At 45.6% G+C, this 21639-nt stretch overlaps 1 protein-coding gene across 7 annotated transcripts in view; it reads left to right on the top strand.

Annotated features, from left to right (window-relative positions):
- Window positions 1–21639, top strand: part of LOC116699509 (myomegalin) — a 50139-nt gene that overhangs the window by 24844 nt on the left and 3656 nt on the right. For 2 of the 7 annotated variants that reach the window (XM_032532134.1, XM_032532139.1), the window contains exons 1-37: window positions 2150–4261; window positions 5555–5692; window positions 5784–5903; window positions 5981–6073; window positions 6302–6526; window positions 6616–6774; window positions 6877–6969; window positions 7470–7607; window positions 7812–7991; window positions 8186–8380; window positions 8473–8655; window positions 8747–8863; window positions 8956–9024; window positions 9142–9248; window positions 9331–9470; window positions 11865–11998; window positions 12136–12287; window positions 12408–12669; window positions 14004–14208; window positions 14327–14443; window positions 14544–14803; window positions 14892–15106; window positions 15245–15362; window positions 15508–15625; window positions 15767–15821; window positions 17341–17588; window positions 17671–17775; window positions 17879–18031; window positions 18225–18482; window positions 18567–18698; window positions 18777–18893; window positions 18983–19172; window positions 19254–19375; window positions 19793–20029; window positions 20158–20259; window positions 20464–20684; window positions 20774–20917. In XM_032532134.1, the coding sequence (XP_032388025.1) occupies window positions 2948–4261; window positions 5555–5692; window positions 5784–5903; window positions 5981–6073; window positions 6302–6526; window positions 6616–6774; window positions 6877–6969; window positions 7470–7607; window positions 7812–7991; window positions 8186–8380; window positions 8473–8655; window positions 8747–8863; window positions 8956–9024; window positions 9142–9248; window positions 9331–9470; window positions 11865–11998; window positions 12136–12287; window positions 12408–12669; window positions 14004–14208; window positions 14327–14443; window positions 14544–14803; window positions 14892–15106; window positions 15245–15362; window positions 15508–15625; window positions 15767–15821; window positions 17341–17588; window positions 17671–17775; window positions 17879–18031; window positions 18225–18482; window positions 18567–18698; window positions 18777–18893; window positions 18983–19172; window positions 19254–19375; window positions 19793–20029; window positions 20158–20259; window positions 20464–20684; window positions 20774–20917 (6936 nt within the window). In that variant the 5' untranslated portion in view covers window positions 2150–2947. Of the gene's footprint in view, window positions 1–2149; window positions 4262–5554; window positions 5693–5783; window positions 5904–5980; window positions 6074–6301; window positions 6527–6615; window positions 6775–6876; window positions 6970–7469; window positions 7608–7811; window positions 7992–8185; window positions 8381–8472; window positions 8656–8746; window positions 8864–8955; window positions 9025–9141; window positions 9249–9330; window positions 9471–11864; window positions 11999–12135; window positions 12288–12407; window positions 12670–14003; window positions 14209–14326; window positions 14444–14543; window positions 14804–14891; window positions 15107–15244; window positions 15363–15507; window positions 15626–15766; window positions 15822–17340; window positions 17589–17670; window positions 17776–17878; window positions 18032–18224; window positions 18483–18566; window positions 18699–18776; window positions 18894–18982; window positions 19173–19253; window positions 19376–19792; window positions 20030–20157; window positions 20260–20463; window positions 20685–20773; window positions 20918–21639 lie in introns of those variants that run through there. The other 5 variants (XM_032532135.1, XM_032532141.1, XM_032532137.1 and 2 more) reach the window with 5 other exon arrangements.

Genomic DNA, 21639 nt, shown 5'->3' on the forward strand with positions numbered 1-21639 from the left:
GTAAAAGCGCCTTGAGCAGTTGTTAAGACTGGAAAAGCGCATACAGCACATTTACATTTAAGGCAGACGCAAGGTTCCGTGACTCTGACTCGCACATTGAGGACGATGCATGGAAGTCCCAGCGTGACAGCGTGACCATCTGTTTGCGCACCCTCGGGAAATCCAAACTTGTGGTCACTGCAGAGACAGCGCAGTCAAATGCGTGAGAATGGCCCTGTTGTCTGACCGCCACAGTGAAAGCTCTGTCGAAATGTCTGCACCACGGCAACGACAAATACAAATAACACTTCTTGAGGCAATAGCGTGTTTTGACACAAGTTACCCTGGTCTGGTTTGGGCTCTGTTAACCCTTGCGTTGTCTTCTTGAAAATCAACACTTATGTTGATGCTTTTCATCAATGTTTTTAACTTTTTCTTACGTTTTTGTCCCTTTTTTGACGTTTTCAACACTACTTAACACTGACTTGTTAACTTTAGTTTTATAGTTATTTTTGGAATTTATGATCAATAAACCTCATTTATAGGAAATCATACCTAATGTTTAAAAATGTTAGGAAAGCAGAAATGAAAGGAATGCATGTTGATGGATAATCACAGACTGGAATATGTCAACTTTTACTCAATACCATTTCAAAACTACTTCAATTTATTTTTCAAATGCTATACAATTGAATAAGAAGAATTAAGAATTAATGAAAGTAGAGATGTGTACTTGCCAGGAGCGTTGTGTGGAATCAATCATGTTATTTTGGGGAATTAAAAAGAACATTGATACAGGAAAAGGTCAGTTAGCAAGTCAACTAAGTGAGCTTTAGCATTAATTCTTTGACATGCCTTATCTAATGAATGACAAATGCCCAAATAAGCAAAGTCCTCTGCCAGGTCTTACAAATGCCACTACTATTAATTACTTAATAAAGGACAAACCGCAATTGTAACAGCAGTTATGCAGCTGAAACTGATATTTATATATGAAAACTGACTCAATGTATTGATTATTAAAATGAGAATATGTGAAGCACTGACCGTGATATGATTGTACAGTGTGTGTTATCTAGGGAACTGGTTTCGTTGCCTTTGTTTTGACTCTGTAGCTCCCTCTGGCCTGATAAAAGGCTAACGAATGACAAAAGGTCAGCAGGTGACCCGGGATACATGAACAAAAATAAAAATAGATCATAAAAATGATCCATTTTATTGGTCTGTTCTGCAGTCAGCCAGTAGAACTGTCTGTAGTTGTCTATATAGAACACGTTATATATAAGATTCCCAGTATAGGTTACGTGATTATTGCAGAAATACTAAATTAAGCAATGTTTTATACTAATTGTTTATACAACACACGTTTTGGTTTGAATATTGTATTTCATATGTAGTACAGTTTTGTGTACAGTGAATAGTTCTGGTCAACCCATTCTCTACAGCATGATTATGACCAAAGATCTGACATTGGGCTGTATCGATGTTTGTGCTGTATATTTAGCTGTCCATTGGATTTTCTATAACACAAAACAGAATAGGATATTAGAAAAAAATAGGATATTCTATCTACTTACAGTTGTAAAGAATGAATACATTGTATGTCTTATAATAATGATTTTGAATTATGATACAAAACTGTGAGGTCATATCAATAAGTATATATAATGTTTGTGCTGTCCATTGGATTTTATTTAACACAAAACAGAATAGGATATTAGAACAAAATAGGAAATTATATCTAATGGTATCACATACAGTAGTACAGACTTAATACAGTGTACAGTATATATATATATATATATATATATATATATTAGAGTATGTCTCTACTCTTTAATTTTACAGAGCGTCACTAATGTTAACATGTTACTGAGCATTTTACCTGTTCAGTCAGGCGAGCAGACTTTAGTAAACCGGATGGGAGGAAGTATCAGTATCTCAGGGGAACATCACTCTGTCTCATTACCAATAACCCCAAAATAAAGCTCATATTTTCGGGTTTGCATTTTTTAAATGTGTTTTAAAAGATATATGGTCGTTTTGAATCGGATTCAGGGGGGATATTAAACGGTCAACATCTCTGCATGACCGCACCGGGCTTCTCCCACCCCCTGTGTTTTCTAAATGGTACGCTCCGCCGCTGCCGGTCTGGTTCAGGCAGCTTCATCGTTATCAGCCCGGAGGATCTCCGACTGCACGAAGCAACGACACCGAGAGCGCGTGTTTGCCTCTCGTGCTGTCGGCTAAGGCTCTGAAATGAATGAAGAGTCCATTGTTCGGGCGCAGACACAGGGGGAAGAGTCAGAAGACGGTACTATAGGACGCCTGTTACCGCTCTGCGTCCATTTCCGGATTATTACCGCTCCTCGGGCGTTATTAACCTGGCTGCGCGCGGTGCGGCTCGTGTGTCCGTGACAGCCGATTGATGGTGCAGAGGCTCCGGTGCCGTTGGGAAATGCGAAACAGCGGTTTGGTGACCGCGCGAGGACGATTTCCAGATAAATACTGCGTCTCATTGATGAGACATTCACATGACTTCGCTGTGCGTCTTTGGGAGCGTGCGCCATAGTCCCGATGCACCTGCGCCTCCGGCAAATGAATGGTGATCCTGGGCTGATGGGTATTTTTTTAACGAGTCACTATATCTCTTAACCTAGATTTTTCACCTCATGGATTTCAGTCCTGCCAACAACCTCAACCATTTTCTACAAGAATATTGCTTCACCTTGTCTACCTCATATCATCCATGTTTAAGCCTTTGGGTGTGATGCCATTGCAACGACTGATGTCTTTGAGCAGCTTTACATTATCTCAGATGAAAAAGGCTTTTATTGTGCTCTCAAAGCATGTGTTTACTCCAATGCAGCGTGAAACATCGTGCTATTAGGTGTTGACATGGGATCAAATTCATCATAAGGACTGGGGTTGTCCTCATGCCAGAGTACAGTAATTAGAAACCTGTGGAATGCTTGATCTCAAGATGAAGGAGACGTGTCGCATCTGTGGACGGGAGCTCTGCGGTAACCAGCGGCGATGGATCTTCCACCCTACCCCCAAGCTCAACCTGCAGGTGCTGCTGTCTCACGCTCTGGGCCAGGAGCTGACCCGGGACGGCAGAGGGGAGTTCGCCTGCTCCAAGTGCACCTTCATGCTGGACCGCATGTACCGCTTCGACACAGTGATCGCCCGAGTGGAGGCCCTCTCCATCGAGAGGTTGCAGCGGCTCCTGCAGGAGAAACACCGGCTGAGGCAGTGCATCGGTGGGCTCTACCGGAAAACTAACTCAGAGGAGGGTGCGGTAACATCTCCTGGGGGCGATGAAGGACCAGGAGATGGGATGGTGGACATTTCAGGTCTCACTCACGCAAAGTACTGCGCCCTGCTCCAGGATGATCTGGTCTACTCTTTGTATGAGTCCTGGGCCGACGATGGCCTGGACTGTCAACACCACCACCAACCTCAGTGTCCTGCTGGTCCAGGGTCCGAGGTTACAGTGGCAGGCTCGCGTCGGTGTCTTCCCAGCACTCCCAGGAAGTGTCGGGGATGTTCCTACTGGCGGGTGGCGGACTCTGACTATGAAGCTGTCTGTAAGGTGCCCAGGAAGCTGGCACGTAGCATTTCCTGTGGGCCGTCATCCAGATATTCAGCCAGTGTTATTGGAGGGAGTGTGACTGGAGGAGTGGGAGAAAAAAAAAATGTGGAAGATTCAGAAGAACCCCCTTCCTCTTTAACTCTGGTCCCTGGTTCTCAGGACCCCTCGAGGACATCAGACAGTGATCGCACCCTGGCTGGACGAGCCAGCTCCAGCCCCTCTATAGCATCCTTAGAGACGACTGAGGAATATGTTCAGCCTGGAGCCGTTACAGATGGGCCGCTGAGCTCCCCCAGGGATCTAGCAGATGACCGGCTATCTGACTCCCTCTCTGAGGAACACATGGGGGCCCCACATGGCCAAGCCTCACCTGGACCCAGCCTCTCTCTGGCACTCTGTTTGCTGCAGAGCTACGCTGTCTACCGGCCAGTCATGATCTCTAAGGGGAGCAAGCTGCCTGTGCTGCTCCGACGGAACTCCAGTAATGGAGGTTCAAGGCTGGGCTTCCCTGATTCTGTTCTGGGAATGTCTATTGGAACTCCAGAGGGAGAAGGACACAACCACATGCCAACACCTGAGCTGGATCCCCCTCTGATCAGGCTCAGTGATCAGGATCTGAACCTGGCTTACATGGAAGATTTGTTGAAAGATGTGTACAAAGAGTATCCTCCCCCACGTCCTCATCAGGTATAAAACCCTGACATGGATGGTGATGACGATAAACACAACTACTACAAGACGATGACACATACAGTGGAGTAGTGGCTTTTGCATATTCACTGCAAGTTTGCAGTATTTTCAGCACTATTAATGACCCATCCCAACGGGCTTTGATGTTTGAATCACAAAACGAGTATTCTCACCGTGTGTGTGTGTGTGTGTGTGTGTGTGTGTGTGTGTGTGTGTGTGTGTGTGTGTGTGTGTGTGTGTGTGTGTGTGTGTGTGTGTGTGTGTGTGTGTGTGTGTGTGTGTGTGTGTGTGTGTGTGTGTGTGTGTGTGTGTGTGTGTGTGTGTGTGTGTGTGTGTGTGATGAGCAGTCAGGTGAGGGTAAGCTGTGACACAGCATGGCCTAATTACCCTGTGTGTGTGTACGCACGCACAAAGAGGTAGTTAGTGATGTCAGTAAAGTAGAAAGCATACAGTTTAATATATTAAATTTAAGTGTAATATGTAATTGCTTATATATTTAAATGGTTTCCTATTACAAATACTGTTGCCAAATACTACCAGCCTGCAGACCAATGACCAGTCTCCCAGTTACAAACTAGTGTTTGTAGCACAGGATTGTCTGCTCTAGTATCTGAGGACAAGTTGTGTGCAATACTAAAATTCCTCAAGACAATAAACCTCAGCTGTAGTTTTTTTAGGGTGATTATTTGTCTGTGCGTGATCTCTGAGTCAGGGCTGCTGACCGAAGTAGGTTAGATGTGGGGAGACATTAAGACAGAGTGACTCCCACTAACTGGCCTAGTTTTACTCCAAGCCCTTGAGGCAAAGTGAACCACGCACTGTCAGACCATTCTATCATCTCAACTCTGGTTGGCTACTATAATAACCCTATTTAAATGCTATGTTCACTTAATCATTTCAATTAGAAAAAAACACTAAACACAGTAAAAATCTATTTAATCTCAGCTATGTTAAACCACAAATTGATCTTGGTAAATCAAAGTAGAAGTCTTTAAAGCCAAATATTCATGCTCTAGTAAGTGAACTCATGCATACAGACACACTCATGGCTTTCCACACAGTACACACATGAATGAGCAGACTTTGTAAATATAGTGCACAAATTGCTTAGTCCACTGTAAAAGTTATGCAGCTGGCCTCTGGCTTTTTTCATGAATTTGAAGAAGGGAAAAAAAAAAAGATTTCTCACAAATAATTCAGCTGCTGAATTTTGTCAGAAGCCCCAACACATATATTGAGTGTTTTTTATGACTTGAAACACATTCACTTACCTTATTTTCTCCATTACAGAGTCTTGTTGAGGAGCAGCAGAGTCAACTGGACCAGTATGAGTGTGCAGCCGGCCAGTGTGTCAGCGAGCTTCAGAAGGCCCAGCTACAGGTCCAGTCCCTGCAGGCCAAGATCCACCAGAGCGAGGCCAAAAATATGGTATGCCTCGTTAAAGTAAGATATGTTTGATGAGTCCACATCATGGAAGTGATGACAGCCTTACATGCAACCTGGCTGTTTCCGTCTGCAGAAGCTGCAGGAGAAGCTGAACGAGATGGAGTGTGAGCTGCGTTCGATCCGCCAGGCGGCTCAGAGTCAAGAAAGAACCATTCAGGATCTCACAGAGTCCATCAGCACCAAAGACAACGAGGTGAGTGTTGTCAGCCTGTGTGAGATGACACCTGTAGTTGAGACGGTGCTCATGCCCGTGATGTGTTCTGCTTAAAGGCCCAGGAGCTGTACCAGATGATGGAAGAGCAGAACACCACGCTGTGTAAACTGAGGGAAATGGTCCACCGCAACCAGCTTGCTCAAATCAAGGTGAGACATGGTGCACATATATTCCATTCAATTAAATTATATTTATAGTGTCAAATCATAACAGAAGTCATATCGGGACACTTTACAGGTAGAGTAGACCACATTCTAATAACCAATAACGCTGTCATTCACGCAAACCCTGATCCAGGATCATTCCATATCAATAGTGACAAATCTTGCCACCAGGACGATGACATGTTGACCTTTTGGTCTGTGGTCATTCTCTAGGCTCCAGAGGGGGTCAGCGAGTCCATGACACTCGTCCAGCTGCAGGGCGAGCTGGTAGGGGCGCAAAGCTCCTTGTTCTCCCTTGGTCTGGAGCTGGAGGCCAGCCAGAGGAGTCTCAGACAGAGCCAGAGGCAGGGAGATGACCTGGCGAGGTTCAAGGAAAGACTCAACGCTGATTTACAGGAGGCGCAGCAACACAGGGAGGTCACCGAAAAGCACAACCAGGTTAGTGTGTCTGTGAATGTGTGAGTGGGAATGAAGTCTTGGAATTACAAAGGGCGCAACACGTGTGACCTCTCGTCTCTGGGCCGCAGGACCTGCGCTGTGCCCTTCAGAAAACTCGCTCGGAGCTTCAGGCCGGGGAAGCCGCTCTGAAGGAGGCCGAGGCGGAGAGACACACCGCGGTGCAGGAAACGGAGACGCGCATCGCACAGCTCCAGTGCTCTCTGCAGGACAAGGAACAACAGCTACAGGTAACATACTGTACACAATCCCATTCTATCTATTCATATATGATGTAGTTACATAGATGCACACACATGCACTTGGTTCTGATCCCTTCTACACATCTTTAGGAGTACTCAGAGATGTTGGAGTCAGCCAAACCAAGAGATGCCCTGCTGGAGAAATTACGAGAGCGTATTAAAGATAGAGACAGAGCTCTGGAGGTAAAACACACATACACACACAAACTACTGTTCCATATGGATCACTGTACCATATACTGTGTGATTAATGCAACAGTCCTCCCTGTATGCCCTGTGCAGTGCAAGTGAAATGGAGAGAAAATACCTAATTATGCATCTTGCAGCAGTCGAATAAGCCAGTGGTAGACAGTAATGCAAACTCCTTCTAAATCAGAACTCTAGGTCAGCATAACATTTCACAACCAACCAAAATGGGAGAGACAGTTAGTTGCTAGTATGCAGTGAAGTGTGCTATTTTTATGTTTTATGAAGCTATTTTATAATCCATAGAAAAGGATCCCTTTTTTTTTTATAGAAATCAGATGATCATGAATTTCATACCCTTACCTATTTGATCTAATTAGTTTGTAAGGACCACGAGCTTAGGAAACCGCACACCCGCTCAGAACATGACAAATATCCCAGCTGAGTGTGCCCAGGATAGCAGCAGTGTGATTTTTCTCCCCCGCCGCCATCTGCAGCGCTCCATCGATGACAAATTCCGCTGTGTGGAGGAGCGTGAGGGCCAGGTTCGGAGGCTGCAGCTGGCCCTCAGGGAGAAGGAACGAGACCTGGAGAGACTGCGATGCATCCTGTCCAACAACGAGGAGACCATAACGGTACGCTCATCACACACACAGTACAAACATCTCTGTCAGAGCTGCCAGCTTGTACTAAAGGTCTGTACTTTGTGAAATCAAAACGAGAGATTTTGCATTTCATTGCTGCCAATATTACAACCAGAACCGACAGAACTCCGATTTGGGTTACAGCCGGCAGGGTTTGCGCGCATCTTAGACATTTACTGTGATTGTGACCACCAGAGTCTGGACCCCTTGGTGCGTGGCAAAGAGCTGGAGCTAGAGCAGGCGGCGGAGGCCTACAGGAATCTCCAGTGGCTGAAGCAGCAGAGCGAGGAGAAGGGGAGAAACACCCTGGCAGAGAAAGACACCATCATCAGCCAGCTACAGGCCGCTCTGCAGACACACAGCCAGGAGGCACAGGTAACACACACACCCACACACACACACACACACACATTATTGTCATTGCCTGTAACTGTTTGATGTGTGATTGTCATGGACAAACCTGTGCTACTTGTTTTCATTTCAACAAATAAAACAGGCATTCTGACTCAGGCTGGGTGTGTGTTGTTTTGTGTGTGTGTGTGTGTGTGTGGGGGTGGGTGTGTGTGTAGGATCTGACAGCTGCCCTGGTTGCCAGAGTTCAGGCCGGTCCCACTGAGGTTGTGGAGGAGTTGAAGGCTCGGCTGGCACTGAAAGAGAAACTCTTTCAGGAACTGCTGTCGGACCGCAGCCGTCAGTCCAACGAACACCAAGCCCAGGTCCAGAACATGCTGAACACTCTCAGCTCCAAAGACCAGTACCTGCAGGTGAGTCACGTGGCTGGTTTTGTCACAGTTAAGGAAATGGGCTCAACAAAGCGCTTTCGACCTCTTCATTCTTTCTCTGGCTTTTCTCTTAGGACTACTCGTACAGGCTCTCCCTTGTGATCAGCGAGCGGACCGTCCAGCTGCAAGAGCTGCGCAGACAGCTGTCGTCGAGGGAGCAGGAGCTGCGCGAGCTGAGACAGGACAAGGAGAGAGAGACGGGAGGAGAGACGGAACATCTGCGGAGCCTGCTCAAAGAGAAAGAAGCCTTTATCAAGGTACCTGTTCATTCGTTTCCTTTGGCTTTTTACCCCCCCCCTTGCTCCATCTCCTGTACGCCTGATCCTCACCGTACACTTCATTGATCAGGAGCTGATGCAGGGCCAGGAGGAGGCGATGCAGCCGTCCACTAAAGAGAGTGAGGCAGAGATGGAGGCTCTCCAGGAGGAGTTACAGCTGGTGCTGAAGAAGGAGAGGGAGGCTCAGGTATCTGTGTGGACCCTGTGATGATGGATAAAAACACTCCTTTTTTAATTTTTTTTAATCTCAAGTCATGTGTTTGTGCCCTCTCCCTGCAGAAGGAGCTCTCTGCTCTGCATTCATCTTTGGCTCGCCAGCAGGACGTTAAGGACAGCACTGATCATCAAGTAGGATTTTGCTTCACTCTTTTCCCATTGGACAGCATTTGACTGTTTGAGCTGCTTAATGATAAAGTATTTATAACGTCTCCTTCCTCCTCTACCCTGCCCGATACTCTGATCTAGTGTGTGCTAGAGCAGCTTGTGTCAGAGTACAACAAGCTGAATGATGCCCTGAGGGCGGAGAAGAAGTTATACCAGAATCTCACGCTCATTCACACCAACAGTGACAGGTAGGAAAGCTGCACCCAGGTCTGGTATTCCTATGAATACAGTAAGTTGCAGATGTTTTGTTGACTTTTATTTTTTCTTCAGTTCTGAGAAGATCCAGGCCCTCCACACCGAGCTAGACTCGATTCAGGCACTCCGCCGACAGCTGGAGGAGGTCCTGGCCAGGACCCGTAACATGGCCCTGGCGCTGGAACGGCCCGCTAAAAGGCAGCCTGACTTTGGAGGTGGGGATGGGCAGGGGCAGGGTCCAGCCTCCAGGGCTGCGGGGGGCACTGTCACTAACGCTCTGTGACGCTCTGTCTGACACCAGCACTGCTCCGTGACACCCTTGATGTGAGATGGAGCGGTCTGTAGCCACCGATCGTCAGATTTATAAAGAAATATGGCAAAAAGTCATTATGATCGAGACAATTCTTTCTGTTAAGTGTGAATAAAAACCAAAATCTGACTGTCGGCCTTCAGGCAGCTTCGAGATAGCTCAACCACTACTCACAGTATCAGGTTAACCTCAATGGTGTGAAGTGGCAACGTGCAACCCAGACTTATTTATTAATGTTTTGTGAGTGTGGTGTAAATATGTTTTTGTATTATTTCTAAAAAGCCTGTATTGCTTTGCAGTGCGATTGTTCTGTATTGCCATGTCTGTGTACTGTCTCTCACCGGTGTCACTCTTCCAAGCCTTACTGTCACAGTGAAGTTACGTCTTGTTGAGGAAACTCGAGCTCACGCCTTACAGTGTCACCGTCCATCATTTGTTTTTATATCATCTGTTCGTAAATGTGATGTGCGCTCTTAACAAGGCCCAAGATACAAATCCCAAAAAGATGGCCGAGCAGATTCCTTCACTTCATCTTCACGCAGTTCTACTTGCTCTGCACTAGCTAGATTTGAGTTTAGACAGAGAAACATGACACATTAGGTCAGCCGCGTTCCATATAACGATGCTAGGTGTGCGTTGAGTACTTTAAAGTAACCTTATGGTCATTTTGTACATTTTTTTTTTAGTTAGTCAGCTTGTTGAGCTTAAGTTCAGCTTGGTACCAAGAAAGCAGGACAATAAAATATTGAATAATTTTACTGTCTGCACTGTGCTCTCTATAAATCTCGAGATGTGAATGCCAGAACTAATACAAGCCCATTCGATATCTATATTACTGTAGGTAGAGTACGATTTCTTGGGATTTGTGCCCTGATCACTCATCTAGCCTCAGACATGGAATCCTTGTCACTTTTTTTTGTATCTTTAATGCAACAGAAATAAAAAAAACAAAATGTGCTGGCTTTTTTGTCAAACACACTTCTGTTTGTCGTGTTTAATTGGGAATTTGTTTTAAGAATATCCCAAACCTGAAATCCACTTGGTCCTTTATATACCTTCCTTCTTTCCCCCGAGATCAACCCACAATGGGTTTTTTCTTTTTGAACCATTCCTATGTCATCTTCAGTCTCCTAGTTTGTCCTAATATCCATTTTCATAATATAAGAATGCACATGTTATAAATGTGTTAATCTTACATTTGTCAACACGTTGCTGCAGAAAATTTAGTTTTTATCTTTTAATATAAACATGAAACTAGAATGCAATTTTTTTTCCCCCCTTCATGTCCTTGCTCCCTCATGCATGATATTGTGGCATGGTTTTCATGTTTGCATGGCTGTTCGACTATAACGCTCAATTAGAAATTCACAACAGTAAAATGCCAAATTCACTGAATAAGGGAAGCTCATGTGAGCCCTTTAACTCAACATCCCAGATCTTTAAAAAAAAAATTGACATCCATATTTAAATAACAAATACACCCAACAACCATTTTAAGGATTGTCCCTTTCTGTATGTCCCTAGTATAAGACTAGTGACACTATGTAGTTCCACAGTGTGTAAACAGGGCCCCGCATTCAGTCAGTTCATCTTACAAAGCACATTGTTCAATATATAATAACCCAGCAGTTGGCTCAATGAACGTCCCTCCTTCTCCCCAGCAGCACATAAGATTTAATATTTTTATTTTTAATACCTGTTTTAGGGTGGAGACATTTGCAGTAATTAAGTGTCTTTGAACTTTATCCGGATCGTGAAGTAATCCCATAATGAATCCCAAAAATGCACTGAGCAACTGTAGATTTACACCCATGCGCGCATGATACTACACACTGTATTTGAAGTGTGTGTTGTGTATTATTAGGTCCTGTTATGTAAAGTAATCTTCCTGCCAGTCACTTTCCACTGAGCCTCCTGCGGGTGTACAATACTTGTAACAACGCACAACAAAGGACATGCATTCATATTCAGTTTTGGCACAACATCATCAAATTTGACAAACGATGCAAAGATCCATAACAGTTCGCAACTCATAAACGAACGTAAAAATACACACACTTGTCCTGGGTTGCAGTTAAGTGTGTTTTTGGCCAGCAGGATACGTATGACATAACATTTCCCTTTAGTCCCATGACTTCCAAAGCGGTGATTCAGCATGTAAATAGAGTTCAGGAAAGAATGGGAAAGAAAGTCAATGCTAGAGAGGGAGAGGTGGAAAAACAGCAAGAATAAGAAGAATAAGAGAGGATTAAGATGTAAACACAAGGATATTGTCTTCATATGGTTGTTGTGTTCCCAGAGCTCAGCACAGAGGAGGAAGAGGAGGAGGAGAAGGAGGAGGGAGACGATGAAGATAGCAGCAGTGACGAGTTCACGGACAGCATAGAGGAGGATGATAACAAAGTGACGGCCAGAAGTTTGGCCTCCATTCAGGTAAAATGCAAAATTCAGGTTAAATCCCTTTAATTTTAGCCAGTTTGTACATAGATCTCATACTAACTTAAACCTTGGAGAAAGCCCTTTACTTTGTGACTTCATAACAAATGTCTTTTTTTCTGATTTGTGTTAAGGTTTGTGAAACTGAGGTTGTGACTAGAGCGCTGGTGTCACAGAGAGCTGATGTCAAGCAGCTTGAGGAAGTGAAGAAGATACTTGAAGGCCAGCTTGAAGAAATAAGATCCCAACTGGAGAGGGATGGATACAAATCCGTGGCTGAGCTGAGGTGCATTTTTGTCGCAGAGATCCTGGGGAAACTTTAGGTTTGATTGTCTAAGGGGGCATCATGTCGATGACAGCTTCACCATGCATGTGTCTTTTTGTCTCTCTTTCCGTGTCCTGTCAGGAGTGCACTGCAGAGGCTGCAGCAGGAGAACCAGTCTCTGAAAGAAAGCCGAGGACTGAGGAATCACAGGATTCTGAATCAGGAAGAGGAAGAAGAGCAGGAGGAGGATATTGAGAAAGAAGATGAAGAGGGGGAAATGTCTCCAGTGCCGGTGGGGAAGCCAGGTCACCCGTGTGTTAGTCTGAGTGACGAGCGAGGGAAGAGGCACCGCAAGAGGCCACGCTGTGTGACGCCCCGTCATCTCACACACCAGCCTGACACGGTAACGCGTTATACATTTAAATAAGAATTCAACTTTGAGTGAGCTACAACAGCGGCTTGTAACTGCCTATCTCAGATATTTAACAGAGCTGCTGCTAATCTGTTAAAGTCAGTTTTTCTTTACTTAAGATTTACTTTTATTTTCCCTTTAACTCATCTTCAAAATACACCAGGACATAAAAGCAACACCTCACAACGACAAATGGTTCAGTGCAACACCAAGACCCACGTCTTATAGAATCACCTTTAAGTTGTGTAAACACCCTTCTCTATTATAAGGAATATGATAAGCGTTGAAGGTGCTCTAAGGGATGTTGGGTGACGTCACTTCTCGTTGACGTACGAAGTATTGTCAAATAAAACGGAGGCTAGCTTGCCCCTCTCTCTTCTTCATCCCATCCCCCCCCCCCCGTTTGTAGACCCTAGGCTGTCTACAGAGATCACGTTGTTTTTTGTATTTTTTACAGTGTGTTCTGGGGACAGGCAGCTAGCAGTAGTGAGGAGATGTTTTTTACAGTGTGTTCTGGGGACGGCAGCTAGCAATAGTGAGGAATGTTTTTTTACAGTGTGTTCTGGGGACAGGCAGCTAGCAGCTAGTGGGAATGTTTTCTACAGTGTGTTCTGGGACAGGCAGCTAGCAGATAGTGGAGAAGTTTTTTTACATTGTGTAAGGGGACAGGCAGCTAGCAGATAGTGAGAGATGTTTTTTTTACAGTGTGTACAGGGACAGCAGCTAGCAGATTTTGAGGAGATGTTTTTTACAGTGTGTTCAGGGGACAGGCAGCTAGCCGATAGTAAAGTGATGTTTGCTGTATGTGACCTTTAAAGAAATTAAAGTTACATTTTTAAACTTACTGGTTATGAAGTAACATTTTAATTTGAGGATGGCAAGTGTTAAATAATGAATGCATTGAACTGATTTGTATATTGTAAATATTCCAGTTAGCACTAAGTAACTTGAATGTTTTTAAGCACATTAAATATTTTTCATTTGAAACTATATTTTGATAAAGGACTGCAGTCAACAGATGAATTTAGCAAAAATGCTTTTGGTGCGTTGCACCTCTGTGAATAAGCATAGCAGATTTGAGTAAAGGTTGCTGGAGCAGCGTTGTCCCCAGGCCCTGTCCTTCTCTTCACATCACTGGGTCTCATTTAAAGTCTCTATGTAAGGGTGTTTTGTTCTTTTAGTTCTTTTAGTCCTGTGTCCTCATTGCTGTGCCTGCCTTTCCATGTTAAAACATTAACAGTAAGAGTCCTGCCGTATGTGATAGTAAGCGTGTCAATTTAAACATGCTTGTCTATAACATGTGCTAAAACACGTTGCTGTTGCAGGAGGTGGAGCCTGCTGGTGACAGCAGTGAGGTGGGGGCGGTCTGCCAGGAAATAGGGGAAGGACTCCGTGAAGAGGCGGCCCGCCTGAGCTCCAATCTGGCTCTGAGTCACCAGGAGAACAGAGAGCTGCAAGAAAGGCTGATGGTGTCTGAGGCCACGGTCCACGCTCAAGCTGAACAACTGAAGGACTACAGGGATCTGCTCAGTGAGTCACTCTCAGGAACATGTAAACAGGAATGCAGACATGTTATTTGACACTTATAATAACTAAAAAGTGCTCAGAATCTTGATCAAACATTGATTTATTTGTCATGTCTCTGCAGCGGAGACATCGGTCCAGCAGGCCAGTAAGCAAGTGCAGGTGGATCTCCAGGATCTGGGTTATGAGACTTGTGGTCGCAGTGAGAACGAAGCTGAGAGAGAAGACGCCAGCAGCCCAGGTGACAAAGAAACCTCTCTCAAACTATAACATCCCATTTTCTCTCCAGCAGGACAATAAACTTACTAATCCTCATTATGTCTCTTCATCTCCACCTTCAGAGTTTGACGACCTGGAGATGTGCACGTCACTGTCCCATCAACAAGACTACGAGGGTGTGGGGGGTAGCTGGTACGCTGGCAGCAGCAACACAGGCACTTATGAAATGGGGGATGAGTCAGCCTCTCTCCAGCGTCTGGTCCAGGATCTCCGCTCCCAGCTGAGCCGCTGCCACAAGGTGATCCGTGGGCTGCAGCTGCGTGTCCGCTCCCTGTCTACCACCAGCGACTACGCCTCCAGCCTGGAGCGAACCCCACGCAAGGTACTATTACATCAACCTGCTGCTCTACAGCACTGGTCTTTAAGGTTCACTTACATTTATTAATGATGATTTTATCCTCACCTTCTAGGTAAACTGGGCCTTTGAGACATCACCAGCCCCCAGCGGTGTGGAAGAGGATGAAGGCTGGATGTCTGACACCCAAGGGATTCGCTCAAGGCCTAAGCCCAGCAGGGAACTGCAAGAACTGATGACACGAGTTGCATCACTTGAGGCTCAGCTGAAGAGCTCCAGGCTGGAGGGCAAAGGCCAAGCAGAGGAGGGGAAATGTGCCACCTGGCCTGGGTGAGTGGACAGAGAGCCCTGTGCACCGTCAAGTCCCTTTATTGTATCTAGAATCAGTTAACGGATGCACATGAGAATGATTAGTCGTCTGGCTTACAGCCCTCTATTAATACTATGGTTCTTTTACTCCCTTCACAGGAAGTACAACTCTCTGATCCAGGCACAAGCTCGCGAGCTGTCCCACCTGAGGCAGAGGATGAGAGAGGGGCAAGGAGTCTGTCAAATCCTCACCCAGCACCTGGGTGATACCACCAAGGTACTGCACACCATTCTGGACTAACTCAAGGAATCATTAAGCCACATTTGATCACATTTCTACATATTGCCAAAAAGGATATCAGGAGAGTGGTGAATTTTTAGTTGATATTCTTATACCTGCTCAAATTCCCCAAATTTTCCAGGCCTTTGAGGAGCTGCTGCGGGCCAATGATATCGATTACTACATGGGTCAAAGCTTTAGAGAGCAGTTGGCCCAGAGCTCTGCCCTGGCACAGAGAGTGGTCACCAAGATCAGTGGACGTAAGGAACAACTCTCCATGTCTTCCATTGTACAGAAAGACAGTTCATGTTAATGGTTTCTCATTTTTGTGGTTATTTTATACATAAATTGTCATTTTTTTCTCTTCACTATGCTCTGTCTTTCCTGTTTTACGTCCATAGGTGAACAGGCAGGGAGCCATGATGACGAGACCGGCCACGAGTTGCTAGCCCTGCGGTGAGTCAGTTTGGTAAAGTGCTTTCAAAACTGAAAAATCGTAACCTCTAAACCGTTGCAACAACAAAGCCAATGGTCAATCAGAGCACCTACTCTGTCCTAGTCCATCCATCCATCCATCCATCCATCTTCGTCCGCTTGTCTGGTATCGGATTGCGGGGGCAGCAGCTCCAGCAGGGAACTCCTAACTTCCCTTTTCCAAACACCAACTCCGACTGGGGGATCCCGAGGCGTTCCCAGGCCAGGTTGGAGATATAATCCCTCCACCTAGTCCTGGGTCTTCCCCGAGGTCTCCTCCCAGCTGGACATGGCTGGAGCACCTCCCTAGGGAGGCGCCGAGAAGGCGTCCTACTCTGTCCTAGTGATTAGTTTAACTTATCGTGTGACACACTGTGACACGCCACATGGCTCCTTATGGTGGAGAGGGGTTAATCCACAGCATGGAACCCCGCCCCCTTAATTGCCTTAGTTGAATAGACTTACAGTACAGGTGTCCCACCAGCTGGGCTTAAGAGGCTCAGTGTGACTGTGTGACAGTCCTACTGTGTGGCCTCATTCAGTCGCCTCCATGCTTAGTGGAAGAAATATTCTGAGTCACTTATTTATGGATTTCTTTTATTTGAACAGCATTTACAATGACTGCATTTTGCAGTTTTTGTTTAAAATTCACTTTCTTGGTACTGATATTATTTATTGTAATAAGGTAGAGATCTCGTGACTAGAATCAGAAGAGGTCATTTTTGCTGGATCTTTACAGACGAGGCTTACCCAGCTCAGGCTGTATTGCATCAAAGACTTTTTTTTACCTTTGGTTTCTGGACTGGACTGATGGCGTGATGGCTCCTCTGTGGAAATCCGCGATTTCTAAGAACAGCTCCATATACAGGGACTCTCTGTGGTCTTTTTCTACGGCTCGAGGCCAAGCGAGAGAGACGGCTTTTCATAGGTTGCTGTTGGAGAGAGACAGGGAGTTCATGCTTCGGCGATTCAAACAGTAAGGGAAGTTACTTAACATAGGCATATTTACTTTAGGAGTAAAGACATATTCACTCCAAAAAGAAAGAAAAAAAGTATGCTAATGCATACATTACATGCTGTATTATTTTCGTTATCAAGTAATCTTCTGATTATCTTACCAATTTATTGTTGTTTATCAAGTAGGATAAAGAAAACTCACATTTAAAAAGCTGAAACCAGCATTTATTTCTGATTACCAGTAATTGATTGTCAAAATAGTTGCATATTAATTTTCTGTTGATTGTCTAATCGACTAAATGTCCTTCCTTTTGTTGTATGTTTTACTATTTGTGGCTAATCATATGCAAATTATGTAGCACTCCATCAAAAAGCACTCTGCTGTATAAATGTAATAGTGCCTGGCAACAGTGTATTTTGTTGTTAGTGACAAATACAAACATATCATGTAAAATATAGGTATAAAAAAAGATCAGTCCCTTTTCTTTCATTAATAGCTATCAGCTGAGACTGTAATGGTTGATTCTGTCGTGTGCACATGCAGGCTGAGTAAGGAGCTTCAGCAGAAAGATAAAATCATCGAGTCACTCCACACCAAGCTCCAGCAGCGCCCGGAGACCCCGTCCAGCTGCCATGCTCTCTCTGAGACCACCGACCAATCAGACAGAACGTCCCTGGTGTCCGACGAGTACAGAACCAACGAAGACCTGGAGCTGTGCTCCGATTTAGACGCCAGAGAATATCAGGAGGAGCACCGGCAGCGCCAACCAGGACACGGCTCCGAACAAGACGGTAGGTAAAGTTTAATGTTCCCCCTTCTCCATATCTGTAAAAGGCCTCTACTCTCCTCTCACTGTCCATTCCCCTCCTTTAGTCCGTCCATCTATCCCTCCTCCTCATGGCTTCCTCAAGACCTCCAGCAGCTGTCCCAACATGCTTTGCTCAGCCCCTGTGGGTTTGACCAGTCAGTCCTCCAGAGGTATGGGACTCACAGATGGCCCCTCAAAAAAAATCTTATTTTCTTTTTCCTCTTCTTCCTCCTTCATATTTTTTACGTGTCACTTCCTGTCATTCTCCTTCAGCCATTTTCAGTGAGCCTGTCTCCTACTCCCTGTCTGTCCCCTCTGGCCCGGCCGTCTGGGGTAGAGAAGTCACTTCTGACCCCCGGCCCAGGGCCCTGTCTGTGATCGCTGTTCGCCCAGAGCTGGACACGCTGTACAAACAGATGAACTGGGGTGAGGGACCGGGGAGGAGGGGGGTGTTCCATGTGGGCACAGTGTTCATAATACGTCCTGTTAGCCACCATCAAACTCCAAATCCTCTATTGTCCTGTGAGCATTTTCACATCATGTTTCACACACTTTGCTCTTTTTGTGTGTGTGTGTGTGTGTGTGTGTGTGTGTGTGTGTGTGTGTGTGTGTGTCACAGACTTTGCAGTTCCCCATGACAAGCCTCTGTTCCCTCTCTCACCGGGTGCCCACAACCAGCACGACCTCTCCAGCTACAGCCATCTATCCCATAATGCCTTTCAACAGTATCAGCTGGGGGGCATTCCCGAAGGCCACTCGCTGAAGTCTGACTCAGGTCTAGTGACGGGAGGGACTTTGTGGGACATGGAGAACATGGTTCAGCAGGTCGGAGGCTACTCTGGACCATCGGGACACCAGCAAGGAAGCAGCCACGCAGGTGGGACTCCATCATGTTTTCTATTAATAAAGTACACTTTAAGTTAAATGCTTACAATATTATTGTGATGCCGTTTCTCTCTAGGGGTAAATTTGATAGAGGAGCACCTGCGGGAGGTGAGGTGTCTCCGTCAGCGTCTGGAGGAGTCCATCAGGACCAATGAGAGGCTCCGACAGCAGCTGGAAGAGAGACTGGCCTTGACTGGGCGTGATGGAGGTATTGTAGCCCTCACTGCAAATTGCCACTCCTTATGTAAGAAACTGCATCAAATAGCTCCTGTTTTTTTGTGTCCAGGGGCACCAACAAACATCTACATTCAGGGTCTGGACACAGTCACTCAACTGTCCAATGAGATCAGAGTCCTGAAGGAAGAAAACGTGGGTCTACAGTCACGCCTGCAGGCCAGTACAGGTACTTCATCTAAATGCCAACTAAAAGGTTCAAGGTAATCATCTGGAACATATGCGTGTAACCCAGTTTGAACCCTCCTCTTGCCTCAGACACATGTGAGGAGGTGGTGCAGTTGCGGGAGACGGTGTTTACGGCACGTGCCCGCCTGAAACAAGCAGAGCTGGAGGCAGAGCAGTGGAAAGAGGAGCTAAGACGGCTTCAGGCTCACAGCCAGGAGCAGGGACAGCAGATACACGCATTGAGGCAGGAACGGCAGGCCAGTCAGCAGAAAACCAACAGGTCGGTGTGACAGTGACTCGTGCTCGTCTGTGTGTATAGCTATCTATTCTCTGACTGTAATGTACTGCGATGTGTCCTCAGGCTCCAGCATGAGGTGTCTCTCCTGCAGCAGCAGCTGTGTGAGGGCAGAGAGCTCATCCACTCCCTGCAGAGCGAACTACAAGTGTACGATCGAGTGTGTTCCAGCACAAAAGCCAACAAAGGTCAGTGGGATTGTTGTACACTAGCTATAGCTACTACACTCGCTACATTAATATCTATCTATCTATCTATCTATCTATCTATCTATCTATCTATCTATCTATCGATTTTTCTGTCTTTCTAGCCATCCTCCCATGTGAAGTAAATACTTTGGCGCCATCTAGTGATAATATTAAGAATGGCATTGGGTAGACCAGGGACACTGAGATGAAATAGATTGATTAAATTTGATTATTTCATTTCAGGGATACCATCGGAACAGTTTGACAGATGCTATAATTACAAATGTAGCTACATTATACCCTTAAACATCTACCAAGTGCTGTCAAACATGTAATCATAGTTCTATTGTATATGAGACCCTCCAAACCATTTAAAAGAGTGCTAACGCATGCAGTGGTTGTGTGTCCTGTCTTCAGGCTACCTGTGTGAGCTCCCGGGTCTGCCGGTGGAGCTGGGGGAGCTGCTCGGGGAGGTGAGGAGCCTGCGAGCCCAGCTCCAAAACAGCGTCCAGGAGAACAGTGCTCTCAAACAACTGGAGCTCCACAAGCAGCTGGAGCAGAAGCTGGGCGTGGGCTCTCCTCGGACCCCCTCCCTCTCCGCTCTCACTGCCAGCCCTCAGAGAGAGAACTTCTACAGGCGACAGCTGCTGCACGGTGAGACAGACGGCGGCTCCTGGATATTACAACCCCAACATTAACAACATGCCTGCGAAGGCTCAGTGTGCTGTGCTGTGGTTTGCCGTGTGCCCAAGCCTGTATGTGTGTATCTGTTTACTCCACAGACCCAGCTCCGTCTCCACCCGTCAGGGACATTGGTCTGTTTAACTGTGGGTCCCCCGGTCCTCCCTACTCAGACCTGGAGGATAGCCATAGCACTGCCAATGGTGTGACTTAAACTGCACTGCATGCCTTTCATTTGTGGACTGGTTGTATTGCTCTCTGTAACAACAGTAATTTCTTGTCTTAATTGCAATGTGCTTGACAGAATATAGTTTGAATCACTTCTGGACTCCTCAACATTCTCTCTAAATACAAGAATGTCTTTCAGAGTCCAATTCCAAAATACAATAATGCTCTTTTACCTCCAGCAGACCCTCTTGACCCTCACTCTGAGCTGGAGGGGGAGGCCCCAGACGGATCGTTTGCGAACCGTAACGGCCGCCACGCCATCGGTCATGTGGATGACTTCAACGCTCTTCAGCAGCAAGTCCTAGAGGGACGGAGCCTCGTCCAGCGCATGGAGACAACCCTGCAGGCCTGCCTCGGCCCGCCGCTGCTGGAGAGCAACCAGAAGCACAGCAACGAGCTGGTGAGAACCAAAAGACCAAAGAAGATCTTTTTTTTTTACAAAACAAAGGTAACAATGAGCATAGATCTCTAACTGAGCTCTGTAAGCAGGTCCTGGACTATGGATGGGTAAAAAGTCTGCTGTCCAACACCAAGACTCTGAGGCAGATCCTGGAAGAGGCGATGTCTCTCCTGAAGATGTTCTGGAGAGCTGCTCTACCCAGCACTGATCCCTCCATCCAGAACCTTAAGAAGGTTTGGGACACATAATGATATCTTTATGACTAATCTGATCTTTGAAAGTATAAGTGGAGACACAATATATTTGTTATTGGCAACAATTCCCATTACACAAAATAACAAAACCAACAACGTATTACTCTCTAACTATGGTCCCCTGCATGTCAGCCCCAAGCCCATTCGTTACTAGTGAAGAAGGAAATCTTTTAACCCTTGTGTTGTCCTCCCGGGTCAAAAACTGACAAAGATTTGACATTTTTGTCCCTTTTTCAGACTTGAAAGTGATCAATTGGATTTGCAAAGAGCGTTGTATGGAATCCAATCCATATTTTGTGGTAATTTGGTTAAACAGAAACCCATATTTCAGATATAGACATATTTTAAAGGGGTCAAATTTGACCCGAGAACAACAGGAGGGTTAAAATGTATATTTTCCTTTTCAAACAAGGTTAAAAAAATTCCCAAAAAACAGAATTTTAAACCTAAAATACAGTGTATGTTCATATTGATGAAGGAACATGGAACCCAGAGCACGAGGGGGACTTAAGATGGGTTTTTAATTGGTTTAGGACAACAATGGAGTCACAGAGAAATAATCTATATTAGAATACACAGGCGATCCTACTAGTATGACAGATTTATTGATATGAAAAATATATAATATCACCAGATCTATGGCTTAAAGAGCTGTTAAAAGAGCTTTGTGTGTGTGTGTGTGTGTGTGTGTGTGTGTGTGT

The sequence above is a fragment of the Etheostoma spectabile genome, chromosome 12, assembly GCF_008692095.1.
Source record: "Etheostoma spectabile isolate EspeVRDwgs_2016 chromosome 12, UIUC_Espe_1.0, whole genome shotgun sequence".
Taxonomy (NCBI): Eukaryota; Metazoa; Chordata; class Actinopteri; order Perciformes; family Percidae; genus Etheostoma; species Etheostoma spectabile.